Raw genomic sequence first — 16,702 nt, 5'->3', positions numbered from 1 at the left:
GCTACTTAAAAAAAAAAATCTAGAACGCCCAACTTTAAAAATTTATCGCACAAATTTTTTTTATATAAATAATCATTTTACTTCTAGCCTTGTTGGACCTCACTTACCTCCGTTGAAATCGTCGTCGCCTTCGCTCTTGCGTCACTCTCGTCGTGCTCACTTGTGAGCCTGGTGCAAGGAAAGAAGGGGGACGAGGGTCACTGTCACCTCTACGGACCCTATTGACACTCGTTGGACCCTCCCCTGCATGCATAGAGGCGACAATGGGTTCAATAGGCACCAGCAAGGTCAGCAGAGGTGACTCTCATGCCCCCTCCTGTGTAGGGCTATAGAGGAGCACGATGAGAGTCAACGGGTAGGGTGGTGGGGGACGACTCTCCACACAATAGCAATATCAAAAGGAGATTAATACACTCAAAGGATATTTAGTGATTCCTCCCCAATTTTTCAACCCTAGTTCAAAAGAGGATTTATACTTATATCTATCCATAACCTAGTAGCCATAACCTCGATTCTAACTCAAGAAGAGCAACGAATCTAAAGGCTTATGTATTATACTAATCACATACTCAAAGACGTGAAATCCCAATATCTTAATTTTGAAAATCTAATATACGGGTTGAACCTAATAGCTAAAAACTTTGATCTTACTTTTACGCTCATCATATCGTTGTCATAACAAATCAGCTAATGCATTAGATCCTTTGTAAGCCCAACATCCTTTGCAGGCCCTCATCGACTTTATGATAGAAATGAACTTCATTGAGGAGATGTTCGAAGATGTTAAATGCTAGACCTTATACATAGAAGGATTGGCCATGCAAAACAGTGGAGGGGTGGGTCTTGTCTTAAAAAGCTCAGAAGGGGAAGTATACGAGCATGCGCTCTATTTTAACTTTTAGGTTACCAACAATGAGACAGAAAATATAACCCTTTTGTTACGACTAATACTCACTAAAGGCATGGGAATACCGACTTTAAACATATACAATGACTTCAGCTATTTATTATCCAAATCAATGACACATATGAGGCTCGTGACTCCACTATGACATTATATATTGCGGTGGTAAAACTAATAATGGTCGATATCTTAATGTTCAACATTGAGTAAATTTTAAGAAAAGACAACATGGCAACAAATACTCTTTCCTAATCACACATCGCAAAACATCCTCCATCATCTAGAGGAATCACCATGAAGGTCTTGTACCAAAGAAACAAACATAAGAATCAGATGTCAATATTGACTTGGAGGCTACTTAGATGGGGAATCCTATGAGATATCTAAAAATTAGGGTCCTTCCCGATGAGCCAACTAAGACAAGAAAAATACATAGGCAACAGGCATGGTATTACATACTATATGGGGTGCTTTATAAATGATTGTTATCACATCCCTTGTTGTATTGTCTCTACCCCAATGAAGTTGCTCACGTATTGTCCAAGATCTATAATAGGGCCTTTGGGGAGCATATTGGTGCATGAACTTTGGCGTTCAAGATCCTATTATAATATTATTATTGGTCGACCCTCAAGCATAATGCCAAAGAGTATGTCCGAAGCTGCAAAAGATATTAGTGTAACGCCCGAGTCCAGAGACTACTTGTAGTAGAGTCAACCCCCGTTGATATGGCCTAGCCTTTGACACAAAGGGGATTAGATATTCTCGAGTTTTTCCCACTGGCCAGAGGATAAAGAAAATATCGGATAGTCGGGGTGGATTACTTCACTATGTGGGTCGAGACCGAGATATTAGCATCAATCACATAAAAGCAAGTTGAAGGGTTAAAAGAACATCATCTCTTAGTTTAGAGTGTCATAAGTACTAATCATAGATAATAGAATGCAATTCAACAATGCTAAGTTCAAAGAATTATATGATTACTTCAAAATTCGCCTAAGTTCATCTCAGTAGACCATCCACAAGCTAATGATCATATCAATATAACTAATCGAGCTACATTAGATGGCCTTAAAAAGAGAATTTCAAGAGCTAAGGAAGCATAGGTGGATAAACTCTCAAGCATATTATGGGGGTTTGAGCTACGTCGAAGGTTTTCACTGAGCCAAGGAAGCTGGGATGCCTTAAGAGTTCATTTGCAAGGTCTTTGACTGCAAGTACAAGTGAGAAATCCTTGAAGCAACTGATAGGTATTTATAGGAGGTCAAGATGATGTTTCACTCGCCTGATCATCCCTTTGACTCTTGAATGCTTTGAGTAAAGTAGGACATATGGCACCATCAGTGTGGCCTAGGATGTGTGACACCATTGTAGGGCTCTAGTGGTCAAACAAATCATCACTGTGATCATGACCAAATCTATCATGATTTACATAAGGTGGCACATCAATAGGTTATTTCACCATGGCCCCTCTTTGTTGTAGGTAGGTACGATGCTACAGTTGTATCTAGATCTGCTCATATTTTATTACTCATCGATAGAGAAATGTGCCCTATATGTGCATTGGCTGGACCCTCGTGCTATCATATAATAATGACACTAGTGACACACGCCATTACACTTGGCCTTGTGGCTCCTTCATGTTCCCCTGCGCCTGTTCGCTTGACCCTATTATACCATAGCTCCCAACCTTTTGGCCCTTTATATGCCACTACGCTTGGTTATTTGACCTTATCATGCCACTACACCTAGCCTCATGACCCTTCGTGTGCCCTCGCACATGTTCCCTTGACCCTATCACACCATTATACCCAGCCTTCTGGCTCTTTGTATGTCACTGTGCTCAGTCACTTGGCCCTATCATGCCATTGCACTCACCCTATGACCTTTCATGCACCCCCATGCTTGTTCATCTAACCTTATCGTACCATCACACTTAACCTTTTGGCTCTTTATGTACTACCGTGCTTAGTTATCCGACTCTATCATGTCATTGCACTTAGCCCCATGGGCCTTCGTGTGCCCTTATGCCTGCACTTTTGACCCTATCACTCCATGACATTGAGGCTTCTATCTCTTTATGTATCATGGTGCTTGATCACCTGACCTTATCGCGCTACTGTACTCAGCCCTATGGCCTTTTATGCACTCCCATGCTTATTTGCCTAACTCTATCGTACCGTTGCACCCAACCTTTTGGCTCTCTGTGCACCACCACACTTGACCCTATGGCCCTTCATGTGCTTCCATGCCCGATCATTCAACCCATAATATGTTATTTAACTTAGCTTCTCAATTCTTTGCACATTGTCACCTTGGTTTTCTTGAACTAGTACATCATCATTCATTGAAACCTTGGATCTTCAACCCTCACATAAGATTCCGGTAATCATCAGAACTATGCCATTGCCACTTGCTTGATGCACTTCACCACGATGTCACAACAGATCATGCTCATCCACTTCGTTGCTATCACTAGCAAACTAGATCAATGAAGAGCCCGATGAAAGAAAGGATTGAGTCGAAAGCCTTGAATCTTCGACTATCATGTAGGACTCCATTAATCATTGAAACTATGCCATTATCGCTTGCCTAATGCACCTTACCGTGCTGTCACAATCGGTTGTGCTCTTTCACTTCAACCGCTATCACTAGTATACTAGATTGGTAGAAAACTCACCTTAAGGACCAAGTCGAGCAAATTGACTCGTGCCAACTTCATGGTAAATTCGGGGTCACATCCCCTGTTCTCTTATACAATCAAACCTTAAGCGAACAATAATTCTCAACCCAAATTCACGATACTCCCTAGCCCAGGAAGTGATGGGCTTATGTTATAGTGGATATGATATGGTTGACACGCTAGCATCACATATTGTTGATATGTTACCATTTGTGTCATATCACAAACACATCATCACTAACGTTATGCGCTATCCAACAATAATCTTAGCTCTATATGAATACACCATCGACTGACATGTGTCAAGTTCATATTTATATAAACATTATGACTAATCGACAAACGATATAATGTCTATTATGAATAATTATAATCAACTAGTGCAACTACCTTGAGCGGTATAATAGCCCCCAAGCTCCGCTATAAAAAGGGTCACCCAGGTACACTCAGATACACCGAAAAAAAATAGGCCCGTTAGACTAATTTGACTTATTCAACTAGTTTAGCTTACCCAAAATTAGTATTGACTTAAGCATCGAAAGGATGTTGTCGAGATCGCCCTTCGACTTAGTTTTATAGGATCAAGAGTTCTGTTTGACAAGTTCTCCTAAAGACTAGCTCAAGAGGAAATTAGGCTGGATTCCAATTGGCTTTTATCTCAATCAATCCAAAATTAACTCTAATAGTTTTTTAACTTAATTTATGCAATGAATTATATTTATTAAAAAACTAGGTTTATAAGCACATTGACAAAGCTTTTAAAATGAAAGAAATTTCTCTAGGAGTGACTAATGTGAATATCTATTGTAAAACCTTATATTGTCCAAAACTAGATTTCATAATGAGTGTGAGTCTAACCTCAATCTAATTAACAAAATCGTATATTGCATTAAAGAGAAAATTTCCTCAGAAATAAAGATCTACATATAGACCATTATACCAAGACATATTCTTACCTTCGTTCATGCATGATTCCAGAGGATGAAGATGATATTTGCAACATTAACAACCAAAAAAAAGAAAAAATGTAAAGAAAATAAAAATAATTTTAAAATTATTATCCTTTGTAAGAAAAAGGAAAAAATAAATTAAAAATAATTGCGACATCAAACACTACATGAAACCAAAAAAAAAATACAAGAAGTTTCAAACTCTTTACTTTTGATAAGATCAACTGTGGTATTCATTATGTCTAAGCGAAGTTAAATCGACACTTTGTTTTTCGAGCGTTATTACATTCGGAAGAGAAACTTGATCAAACGATAAAAATTTTTTAAGGTAGAGAGCAGTTGTTTCTTGTATCTCTCGTCCAATGATCATATCGGTGTATAAGCAAAAAAATATTCAAAAACAACTTAAGAGCTTCAGACTAATTATGTGAATTCAATATGCTCATAATAAGAAAATATTTCTTTTAGGTAACATATGTTTAATTGACACAACATCATTGTGGGAGTTGAGTTAACTCCACATATTTAGTTTTGATTAACAAAAAATAATGATCACATCAACTTTCATTCAATAATCAATAAAAGGATATCATTTATATTATTTTTACTTTGTTAAATTATGTGGTGTCTCATTAAACCCAAACCCTGTTTTGAATTAAAAAAACTAATTATAATCCTTTTTTTAGTATTTGTAATTTTTTATTTTAAAATTTTTAATTTTTTTAAATAAAAATATTATTTTAAATTATTAATAGTAAAAAAATTATGAATAGTAAATAAGGGCCGTAAGCTTCATCCAAATCTTAAACTACCAAAATGACCCCAAATAGAATGATAGAGTTATACCTGATAAGATATATTTTATAAGTAGACTAATTATATATTATCCTCTACACTTCGACCCTATTAGTATTGCAGTCCCTATACTTAAAAAATTTATATTGAGATCCCTAAATTTTTGAAAATAAAATAAATAATCTTATTTATCTTAATATCGTCAACTACATTAACGAAAAACATAACGTGACACCACATATTGAGGCGTAAAATTATAATCTTAATATTTTTTTTATTTCATGGGATCTTAAAATTATCTTTTTATCAATAAAATTGTTCGAAACAAAAAATCATCACTCTTGTGTCAATCCAAATCATGATATTGTGCATTATATCTTTCGTCAATATAAATAAGTATAAATAGGATTATTTATTTTATTTTTAAAATTATAAAATTTTAATATAAATTTTTAAAATAAAAGAATCGTGATATTAACCTAATATGGTTAAGTATGAGGGATTACGTGTAATTTGGCCCCGTCGGCTGCTTTCCAAGTGGGAGCAAGTGCGAGCCACTCGCTTCCACTTCCATCCGCAGGACTCCATCTCTCCCCGTTACCTGCTCCGTCCTCAAGTCCCTTGCCCCAAGCCCTGATCCCTTCCTCTCCGATCGCTTCGATCGTTCGGTTTCTCGTTGCCATGGCCGGCACCGCGGAGGATTTCGTGAAGGGCCGGGTCTTCCCTAACGGTGTCGCCGTCATCACCCTCGACCGCCCCAAAGCCCTCAACGCCATGAATCTAGGTTCGTACACCCTTCTTTTTCTTCTGGGCTCAGCACTCCAGTTGATGACGATCGCAGTTTTATTGCATGTCGAATTTCCTTGAAACAAAAAAAGAACTATTAGATCGATTAGTTGGTAACACCATCTACTTTAATTTCAGAAGAAAAGTCAACGGTTGGATGCTTGCTAGATAGGGTAATTTTTGCAAGCCGTTGCGGATTATAGCTGCTGAAAATTTATCGATGGTAATAAAAAACCACCACGTTTTCCGATGAGCGTATGCATCATTATATTGATTCTATGTACATAAATTCTTGAGTTGATAAGGAGGAAAATTTCACTAACCAATGGAACTTCCTAAACATTATTTACATGATTCAAAAATGGGCAATGATCTTTTTCGTAGCTGGTGGAGCTGTTAAACAAGTGAGCTCACAGCTGGATTGCTGCAAGATATCTGTGTTGTGGTTGCTAGCGCTCTTTGTAAGAGGACATGTCATAGGACAGTGATTGCTATGATCTGAATCTTAGCTCCTTATTGCTTATGATGGGTGTATGGAATATTCCAGCAGACATTTGTATGAGTTAGGTTATTCCACTTGCTGATCTTTACGTTTTGCATGGTTTTGGTGATTGACTAATATAAAATGATGCAGAGATGGACTTGAGATTTAAGGGTTTTCTAGATGAGTGGGAATCAGATCCCAGTGTAAAATGCATCTTAGTAGAAAGCAGCTCACCTCGTGCCTTTTCAGCAGGTAATTTATCTGTACCAGCTTATTTTTAAATGTAAATTATGAACCTCAACTTCTCCAAACCGTCATTATTCACTCCCTCATTTTTTTATTTTTACACTCGAGAGAATTGGATTTGACATAGACATTGACTTCGTGACCACCGCAGGAATGGATATCAAGGGTCTTGTAGCAGAAATTCAGAAGGACAAAACTACATCACTTGTAACAAAGGTCTCTCAAAGAGAAATAGATTGCATGTTTTGCATTTGTTTTTGGTGCATGATGTTTTGTTGTTTATCACTGCTTTTGTTTGCAATTATCATTTGCATCAGGAAAGTAGACTTAAATGCATCTTCCAGATTGTTAAGCAAATTTATCTCATTTGAAGGAGATGGCAAATTTGTGTAGATGTCTCAAGACTTTTGGTTAATATAACAACAGATTGAGCACTTGGGAGCACAAGGCATGCTATTCTATTGGTGTTCTGGTGCTACAAAGTTGCATTTTGAAAATTAAATTACATTACATTTTGAAACTACAGATACATGGATCTTTCTTCATAGTGACGTTATTTGTACAAGTTAACAACTTCTACGCAATTGTTCTTTTACCAGAGTAAATGGTGACATGGCCAAAATATGTTAATTTCCACCAAGGTATAGAATTTTGTATTAGAGGTAGCAAGAAGCATAAGGTTTATTGCTTCAACAAATAGTTAAGATCCTCCGCTTGTCCAAACTTTCTTTGTGTTTCCTATTTTAGCAGAAATACATCACTTGATCTAAAAGTCTCTCAGATAGACAGATTGCATATTTTTCATAGTTTTTGGTGCATGATATTGTGAATTGTTTTTCATTTCTTTTGTTTGCATTTATAAGTGGCAGAAGGAAGGTAGTTATAAATGCATCTTCTAGGTTGAAAAAGGAACCTTTTTCATGTACTGCAGCAAGTGTAAAGCTGGAGAGAGGATACCTATATTAGGCAGCTGAAAGCTAGTGTAAATATTACAACCTGATATTTCCACATCAGCATATAGGGAAATGGAAAATTTATGATTGATAGCTTCAATATAAGCATTTTTGGGCCTGGGGGGTATGCCACTCTATTTGTGTTGTTCAGCAAGTATAGTTGAATTGGGGTACTTCACAACTACATTATGTAACAGTACATTTTTGGAATGACATACATGAATATCTCCTTTTGTTAGAGATATCTACACAATTTAGCACTCTCTATGCATATAATTTTGTAGAAGAATCCATGCTGACATGGCAAAAAATTGTTCTGTCTATTTTTAGGTGTATGAGAATTGTTTACTAGTGGTAGCAAGAAGCAGAATAACTCTATCACTTTAACGAATACTGACAAAATTTTCTAAATGCTTCTTTTTTACTTATGAGTTAATTCTTTGATCTTAATATTCTAACACATTTGAAGTTCTTTCTCTTGCACTCTCCTTTTTCTTATTCAGTCAAATAGGTTGCTTCTTTGAGGTCATAGGTCCTATTTATTGTACATCCTGGTTTCTACTGGATAATCTTCATGTGTTATAGTATCTTCATGATCTTTTAAAGGCTGTTGTTTTACTTACATTTCATTATTCGTTATAATTCATATACTCGACAATCTTATCAGAGACACTTTTTGTCATGTAGAGTCTGAAATTTGATTTCGTTTGACTTGATCGGTCAAAAGATTTATTTGCCTTGCAGGTCTTTGCTGCAGAATATTCTCTTATATGTAAAATTTCTGACTATAGAAAGCCTTATATATCCTTAATGGATGGTGTGACTATGGGGTTTGGTATTGGGTTATCTGGCCACGGTCGATATCGCATAATCACTGAGGTACTAAAATTTTCCAATGCTAAATTTTATCACACTATGATAGTGCTTTCTGGCATTGTCTATGGCAAGTTATTTATTATTTTTTCTGTCTCTTGATTTGTGAGCATGCCAGAAAACTCTCCTTGCCATGCCAGAAAATGGAATTGGTTTGTTTCCAGATGTTGGATTTGCTTATATCGCTGCTAGAACCCCAGGAGGAGGTGCAATTGGTACGTAGTTTATATTAACATTTGCAATTAACTTCTAATTTTTTGCTTTAATATGGCAGCTTTCCAAGAGGTTCAGGCCCCTATATATATAACTGAACTTCCAAAGGCATCATTTTTTCTTTGTGCTTAAATCAAGATTTGAATATTTCCATGTTGTTAATTTGTTTCCAGTGCATGCAAGATTTCTCAAATTTGGACTTTATTTTGTTTTAAAATCTTGTGATAGTTTACATTTACACTAACCCAGACCATTAGTCCATCAATTTTAGATCGGGTGGAAGCACTAGCAAGGGTGGATTTGTTGGTGGCATACGTGTAGAGAGAGCCTGTCTTAAGTATAGTGGTGGTTGTCACCATTAATCTAGAAGTGGAAGACACAATAGAAGTTGAAGGGGCCAGTGTTTCAAAAAGGCACCCGAGTGCTCTCCTAGGCACTCAGGCGTGGCGATCCCCGAGCGCCTACAGAGTTGTTGGGCGACGCGCTTTAGTGAAGTATCACTTGGGTGCTCGCTTGAGCCTAAGCACCGGGCGCCTTGGGTGAGCGCCCGGTTGAAGGCGAGCAATCGAACCAGATGGTCAACTTTGGTTCAATTGAATAGTAAATAATAATAGTAAACACCCCACCCCCACGTGCGACCCTCGACCCATAAACACTAGGTAGTTCGTCGCCCTAGTCCTGCTGTTGTCTTCGTCATTGTTGCTTCTGTGTGCAGCTCCTACCGCCAAGGGACAGGACTACAACTTCCTCTCATTGACAGACACACATGAAGCTTCCTCCATCCCTAAAATTGCCATCCGCAGCTTCTCCGTCACCACTACCATCGTCCGTAGCTTTCTCCATCGCTGTTGTTGTCGTCCATAGCTTCCTTCGCCGCTGCTGTCGCCATCCAAAGGTTCTTTCATCACTGCAGCCCTCTCCTTCCAAATGTTCAACTACAAGTGACTCATTTTTTCCCCCTCTATTGTTATAACTACTATTAACAGTGGATTAAATACTATTAATAATGGATTGTTAATCCTTTAAGATATTAAAACTACTGTTATCATATAGTAAACTAAAACTGATATTAATCCTTAGAATCATTGACCTATTTAGAACTAAATCCTATTTAGAATTAATAATCATTATTTAGCACTGTTAATCACTATTTAGAAATATTATTAGTCTCTATTTATCTAGAACTGTTATTATGGTTTCAGGATTAATGGACAAGTGTATAAAGCAATGCAGAAGATTCGTCAAAAAATTTAATTTAATATCATATTTTTATTTATATAATCATATTTATCAATTGTATTATATATTTTTATTTTTTAATATTCTAGAGCTCCTCACTTCGATCAGACGGGCGTATAGGCGAGTACCTAGTGCCTCAGGCATTATGAGACCTTGACGCCTAGCACTTTTAAAAACATTAGAAGAGATAGGGTGTTCGTTTTGGATTTCATCATTGGCATCGCTTCCATCTCCTTTTGTGGTATCATTTTGTGATGTTACCCTCATTGTCAGAATCCCTTCCATCACCTTTTTGTGCAATCATTTTGTGATGCTTCCCTCTCTTGAGTCATAGCTTGCCATCATTTCATGACAGTATAAAGTTTACGAACTAAGATCCTTTATGGTTATATTTTGGATCATCATGTGTTCTTAAGAATGACTGCATACTAAAGTTTTCTTACTAAGCGTGAACTATATAATCATGGGAGACTATGGCATTTCGTTGCATTACACAGGTCAATACACAGTATTTGGACCACAAATTGTATCTACGTTTCCCGCAATCAATTTCCTTAGACGAAGGATCCTTAGAAGCAATTGTCCCATGTATTCTTCTATTCTTAGGATGTTTCTGGTGTGGATTTCTTTTGCTAAATTAGATGCATTGCCTTGGTTACAGGTGCTTATCTTGGACTGACTGGGAAAAGAATATCGTCTCCTGCTGATGCGCTGTATATCGGTCTTGGAACACATCATGTCCCATCTGGAAGCTTGGCTGCACTCAAGGAAGCTCTGCTAAATGCCAACTTGTATGTGATGATTGTTCAAATTGATCATATTCATTTTATTTTATTGATTTTTTGCTTTTTGGGTGTGGACCTATGGCACACTGCCAAAACAACCATTGAATAACTTGAATGAGTTTAGGCTCTTTGTTTAATTTGTTAATCATTTCATGGAAGTTGCAGAAACTAAGAATGTAGAGAATTAACTTCATTGCTTGATATTTTCAATTTTTCTTTTACTTGATCAGGGATTTTTCACTATGAACTAGCTCAGAAAATAGTGTTAGATTAGCTCAAACACCTATTTGTAGATCATTTTTGGTCTAAAGCAAATATTTGTTGGCTGCTTGGCTCCTGTTATCTGTTATAAGCATGAGTCATGCTTCACTGAAATTGTTTTTTGGAGCAAAAGAAATCTAGAGAGCTGTTTCTTTTATTTTGTCCAAAATAATTTTCATCTAAAAGCAGTTAGAAATCATTGTGATTGGAATTATTTGGATATACTCTCTTCATAGGATGTTTCTTTAAAATTCTTCAACCTGAGTTTCTGTGTTTCTAATCCAGTTCCATTAGACTAAAACTTTTTTAAAAGGCCATTTTGTTTCTTAACATCATATTTTATGCCTTCTCCATAGAAACAACTAAGAATTTTGTTTCTAGTCACTAGGCCCTACGCTTGAGAATTTTGACCATCTGGTCTGTTAGTTTTATGATTTTAGTAAAAAATGTGAACTCACATTTATTCACATGCTAAGATGGAATAAAAATAGTAGTGTGCCAATAAATGTATGGGTTATTCGAATTGGGAAATTTGAACTCATTAGATCTAATCTTTATGCATCTTTAACTAGAAGAGAGGAATGCAGTACACTATCTACATGGGAGAAATACTCAAAATTGAACAACTGTGGAGTTCCTTGAATTCTCAAGAATGAAACATGAGACTACAATAACATGATTCTTGCATATTCCCAACCTTCTAACATGTAAACAACAGTGATTTAAAAAGGCGCTCGGGCGCTCGCCTAGGCCCCCGAGCACCTCGCTTCATTTCCAGGCGACGCGCTTCAAAGAGGCGCCACCTGGGCGCTCGCCCGAGCGCGAGCGCCTGAGCGCCTCACTTTATTTCTAGGCGACGCGCTTCAAAGAGGCGCCACCTGGGCGCTCGCCCGAGCCTAGGCGCCGGGCGCTTCGGGCGAGCGCCTAGGTTAAACCAGTCGACAGAACCAGCGTTTGAGGTCTGGTTCGGTCTCCGATGCTTTAGTTGGTTCAATCGAACCAACTAAAGCATCGATATCAGCGTGACTTCCCTAACCCTGCTCGCCGTTCACGCTACTGCCACCGTTGCTCGCTGCCGCTACTACTGCTGCCGCTCTCGCTGTCGCTGCTTGCCGCTTCCGCTGCTACCGTTGCCACTGTCTCCGCTCGTCGTTTTCGCTCCCGCTCCTGTTGCTCGCTGCTTCCAGTGCCACTGTCGTTGCTTGCCGCTCCCGCTGTCGCTGCTGCTGCCATTGTCATCACTCGCAGCTGCCGCTCCTGCTCTTCTCAGTCAACACCCTCGGTCTTCCGACTCTTCCCTTATACTCTTCTCCTCTTTCGATAGTATACTGTTAACAGTATACAGTGTACAATTAACAGTATACAGTATATTGTTAACTGTATACTAGTAATAGTATTTGTATTTATTAGATTAATTTAATAACATATTTTTATTTAAAAATTTAAATAATTATATTTATTAATTATATTATATATTTTTATATTTTAGCGTCTCACTTCGTTCCGGCGAGCGCCTCGGGCGTTTTTGGACCTTGGCATCTAGTGCTTTTTAAATCACTGGTAAAAAGTGTGTCCATTAAGTTTATAATTTCTGGACTTGGCTTGTTATAGAAGTATCTTGTGGATTCTGAGAACGTTATCCATTTAAACAAAACTGTGTGTAACGACAGCACTTTATTGTTTCTTTATGATTGCTTTTCTATTTTTCTAATTATGGTGTTTTATCTAGGAGTAAGAATAGGTAGGATATATGGAAATTTCACCATATCTGAACCTGGACCCTACTAATTAGGTACCAAACCCAACTCAGATGCCTACTTTGCTACAATTAAAGGGTACTTGGATCCAGTTTAAGCAATTTGGATTGACAAGGGTATCCAGGAAAACCCAATCCTCTGCCATTGTCATGAAACAATGAGTAAGATACCAGTGAATTTCATCCTACCTGAACCCTTCTGGTACCTAGTAACTAAATATGCCCAAGGACCCAACTCAGGTATCTATTTTTCTACTCAAACCCATCCTGTACCTGATTATGAATATCCAAGCTTGGTTTAAATGGGTTGAATAAACCCAAATTTCCAAAAAAAATCCAATTTGCTGCCTTCCTAGTTCTACATGCATCTCCTTATGTCAATATTTTAACTGGGGATGCATTTCATTTTGTCCATCCTAGAAAATTGTGCTTGCAGCCGTTGGTTTGCTATTGTGTTTTCTAAAATTGGTGTTCTACCTGTATTCTCTTTCATCAATAAATCGGTTATGCATTATGTTCTCTGTGCTGTAAAGCTATCCTCACAGACATCATGTTGCTCTTGTATTTTCTGATATTGTGTATTATCTGCATGTTCTGTTGTCAATATTTTTTATTGGGGATCCATTTTATAGGTTCCTTCCTGTAAAACTATGGACATGTCAAATTTTGGTGTTACATGTTCTCAGTAAAAACAATGGACTCTTTTGACCTGCAATATTTTCTATTCGCAGCTCCAGTGAGCCTGACAAAGACATCCAGGCACTGTTAGCTGAATACGAGAAACCTGTTTTAGAGGCTCAAATGAAAACATTCTTGTCTCAGATTGTTTCATCTTTTGGTGCACATAGATCAGTCGCTGAGACAATAGAAGAGCTGAAAAGGCATCAAATGAGTACTGACTCTACAGGTATGTTCTCATTGAACGAGGATGAAGATAATAATTAAAGCTGGTGTTAACTCGATTTCCATGAATCTTGGGTCAAATGTCATTTTTTGGATTTCTTTTATCTGCATTCTAATTTGTCCCTTTGTCTATTACCATCACAGAATGTTGTGCAAGGTCAAATTTATCTGCCAGATTTGCTTTCATTACCTAGTTTCATGTTCAAGTTTTTCTGACTGTTTGAGCATGGTAGATTGCATTTAGGGGGTCACTGATGCTTTTAAGTGAATCATAAAATTTTATATAATGCATAAAAATAGACTGCCTCTTAAAGGAGATATCAAGTTCTAAATGTCTGGTGAGATGAAGATTTGTGTCATTGCAACCCATGCTGACTTGCCTCATATATCAAGCTCACTGGTTACTGACGTTTTGAGCATCATTGCTAAAACCATTTGTCTTATGCTTTCTACGAATTTTTTGAAAATAGGTACATCCTATTTGCTGTTAGGTTTTTGTTCTGAGTATACAGACTGTTAGATTATCATGTAACTGGAATGAACTTTAACTACTTTGTTGATGAACTCATCTAAATGATCAATTTGGCTGCAGTGGCAGAATGGGCTAGTGATGCTCTTTCTGGACTTGGTAAAGGTGCTCCTTTTTCTCTTTGCATTACCCAGAAGCATTTCTCCAAAGTTGCATTGGCACATGAAAACAATGATCATTTATCAAAAGTAAGTCCTTCAAGCATGCTCTATTGGATGGTTTATCAACGTATGATTAAGTCATATAGTCATTACTGATATTGCAACTTCAGCTTAGTGGAGTTATGAAGGCTGAATTTCGGATCGCCTTGAGATCCTCAGTTCGAGATGATTTTGCTGAAGGTGTCCGAGCAGTGTTAGTGGACAAGGACCAGGTACTTTAGATATCTGAGAAATATTTTTCTGCTTGTTTAAGAGAATACTAGGAGCATGATTCTGTGACTAGGAAAGTGATTTTGGCATTTAGGAAGTGGTAAGCTCTTTCTGGCTGAAAAATCTGGATTTTGTAACCTAATAGTTCTAAGCTTGACGTCTTAGGAAAAACTTGTCTAGTCTGAATCATGCTTCCATAACAAAATTGTTTCCAGAACTAGTGCAAACTTTCAAGATATATTGACGGCTCAGCAATCTAAAATATAACAACACATTGAAGGAACTAGGTTGCTGTTATCAATCTATGAAAACTAGAAAAATAATGATCTCTCATAGTGGGTTTCTAAAAGTTGAATGAGTATTATGAGACTATATTGGTGAGATGGCTTTCTATATCATATATAAGCTTTGCATCTCTTCAGAAATAGGATTTATTGACTTAAATAAATTATCATAGGGATGGAGAAATATACTGATATGTAGACGCTAAGATGATATACATGTAAAATCCTTCTTTCCCATGTCTCATGCATGCTTTTCTTTGGGGGATAAGCAAAGAGAAGTAAACTTAAAAAACCGGGATCAGATAGTCATCACTGATCTCATATGAGTGAACAAAAATTTAAAAAATCAGAGGGCTATTATCCCCCTCCATATACAGCTCGATTTGTTTATCCTGGCATCTCATGTTTGTTACTGAAGTGCTTACTGCTAATTTTCTTACTGTGGGGTTATCGACCTTATCGTCTCTTTAATGTTCTATGATTTTTGTCTGCAGAATCCAAAGTGGAACCCATCGAGATTGGAGGATGTCGACGTGGCTGAAGTGGAGTCAGTTTTCGATCCTTTACCTGCTGAAAATGAATTAGATGTATAATGACCTACAAGATATGAAGTCATCATAAGGCAATCATCCAACAAAACATCATTAATAAAGAACACATGAACTGAATACTGCCTAGGTATATGCCTCTTTTGTCATCTTATTCATCGCTATGATTGCAGCAGGCTACTAAGAACTGTTTTGCAGACATTTAAGGTGGTCTGTTATCGTTTACAAATGTTGAATTTGGAAGCTTTTGCCTATGAGAAAGATGGCCGACCATAAACTAACTATCATGTCCTCCCATTGTGTACTGTTCATTATTCAAGCAACTTCTAAATATTTCTTGACTCTTTACCTTACTGTAGAATCTAAATGATGATGTAGGTTGTCCAAAGCTCTTCTAATTATAAAAGAACTAAGGTGATGAATCAAGTTAGAATAAAAACATAAATTGAGTCTCTTCAAAAATTATTATTTTTATTTCAGATATTTGGAACATCTGTACTATTATTTTTCTTAGTTGTACTATTAAAAGATAACAACTTCCTCGGTCTCATGAATTGAGCGGTTGATCGATGCGTCTTGTGGTTTTACTTATAGCAAATGATAGCTATTTCATGTTGCAAATGGATTTGCGATTTGAGATATGACATGTCACACTTGCCGTTAGCTTGCAAGTTAAAATAGGATTTGCCTTTTGACTCTTTCTGTCCTATCCAAACACCTGTTGTCACCTCTTCTACTTGCAATGAAGGTTCTTTTGTATTACAATATACCGTTTGATATAGGTGATATCTATTGATCGGATCGATACAGACTGTATATCGATATACACTTTTTTATATATCATGTGTTAGTATGTTTTGTTTAATTCGGTAATATGAACCATGGTTGCAACCCATGTACAGTTCCTTAACTCCAACATGCTTAATTGACATGTCACACTTGCATGGGTTAATTACATATTACCCACTTAGTTAGAACCTCTTTAGCATTCTGACCCGTAGAATCCCTATAGTTATAAAAGTGAAATATCTAATTTTATTTACCCTAACATCGTTGGTTTTACTGACGGAAGCATAGAAACGATGGGCAAAAAGATAATGTCAATATTTTAATTATGTTTTCGATTGTGGATGAGGGAG

At 37.1% G+C, this 16,702-nt stretch overlaps 1 protein-coding gene across 1 annotated transcript; it reads left to right on the top strand.

The window, feature by feature from the left end:
* Window positions 1-5,850: 5,850 nt before the first annotated feature.
* On the top strand, window positions 5,851-15,844 carry LOC135641829 (3-hydroxyisobutyryl-CoA hydrolase-like protein 3, mitochondrial). Its single transcript, XM_065157586.1, has 10 exons — window positions 5,851-6,116; window positions 6,753-6,854; window positions 7,000-7,064; window positions 8,546-8,680; window positions 8,793-8,889; window positions 10,788-10,917; window positions 13,660-13,835; window positions 14,424-14,548; window positions 14,632-14,733; window positions 15,510-15,844. The coding sequence occupies exons 1-10, from the start codon at window positions 6,014-6,016 to the stop codon at window positions 15,606-15,608; spliced, it is 1,134 nt and encodes a 377-aa protein (XP_065013658.1). The 5' UTR covers window positions 5,851-6,013; the 3' UTR covers window positions 15,609-15,844.
* The last annotated feature ends 858 nt before the right edge of the window (window positions 15,845-16,702 follow it).

Source organism: Musa acuminata, chromosome BXJ3-6 (genome assembly GCF_036884655.1).
Source record: "Musa acuminata AAA Group cultivar baxijiao chromosome BXJ3-6, Cavendish_Baxijiao_AAA, whole genome shotgun sequence".
Taxonomy (NCBI): domain Eukaryota; kingdom Viridiplantae; phylum Streptophyta; class Magnoliopsida; order Zingiberales; family Musaceae; genus Musa; species Musa acuminata.
This window is presented reverse-complemented; position numbering and strand designations above follow the sequence as displayed.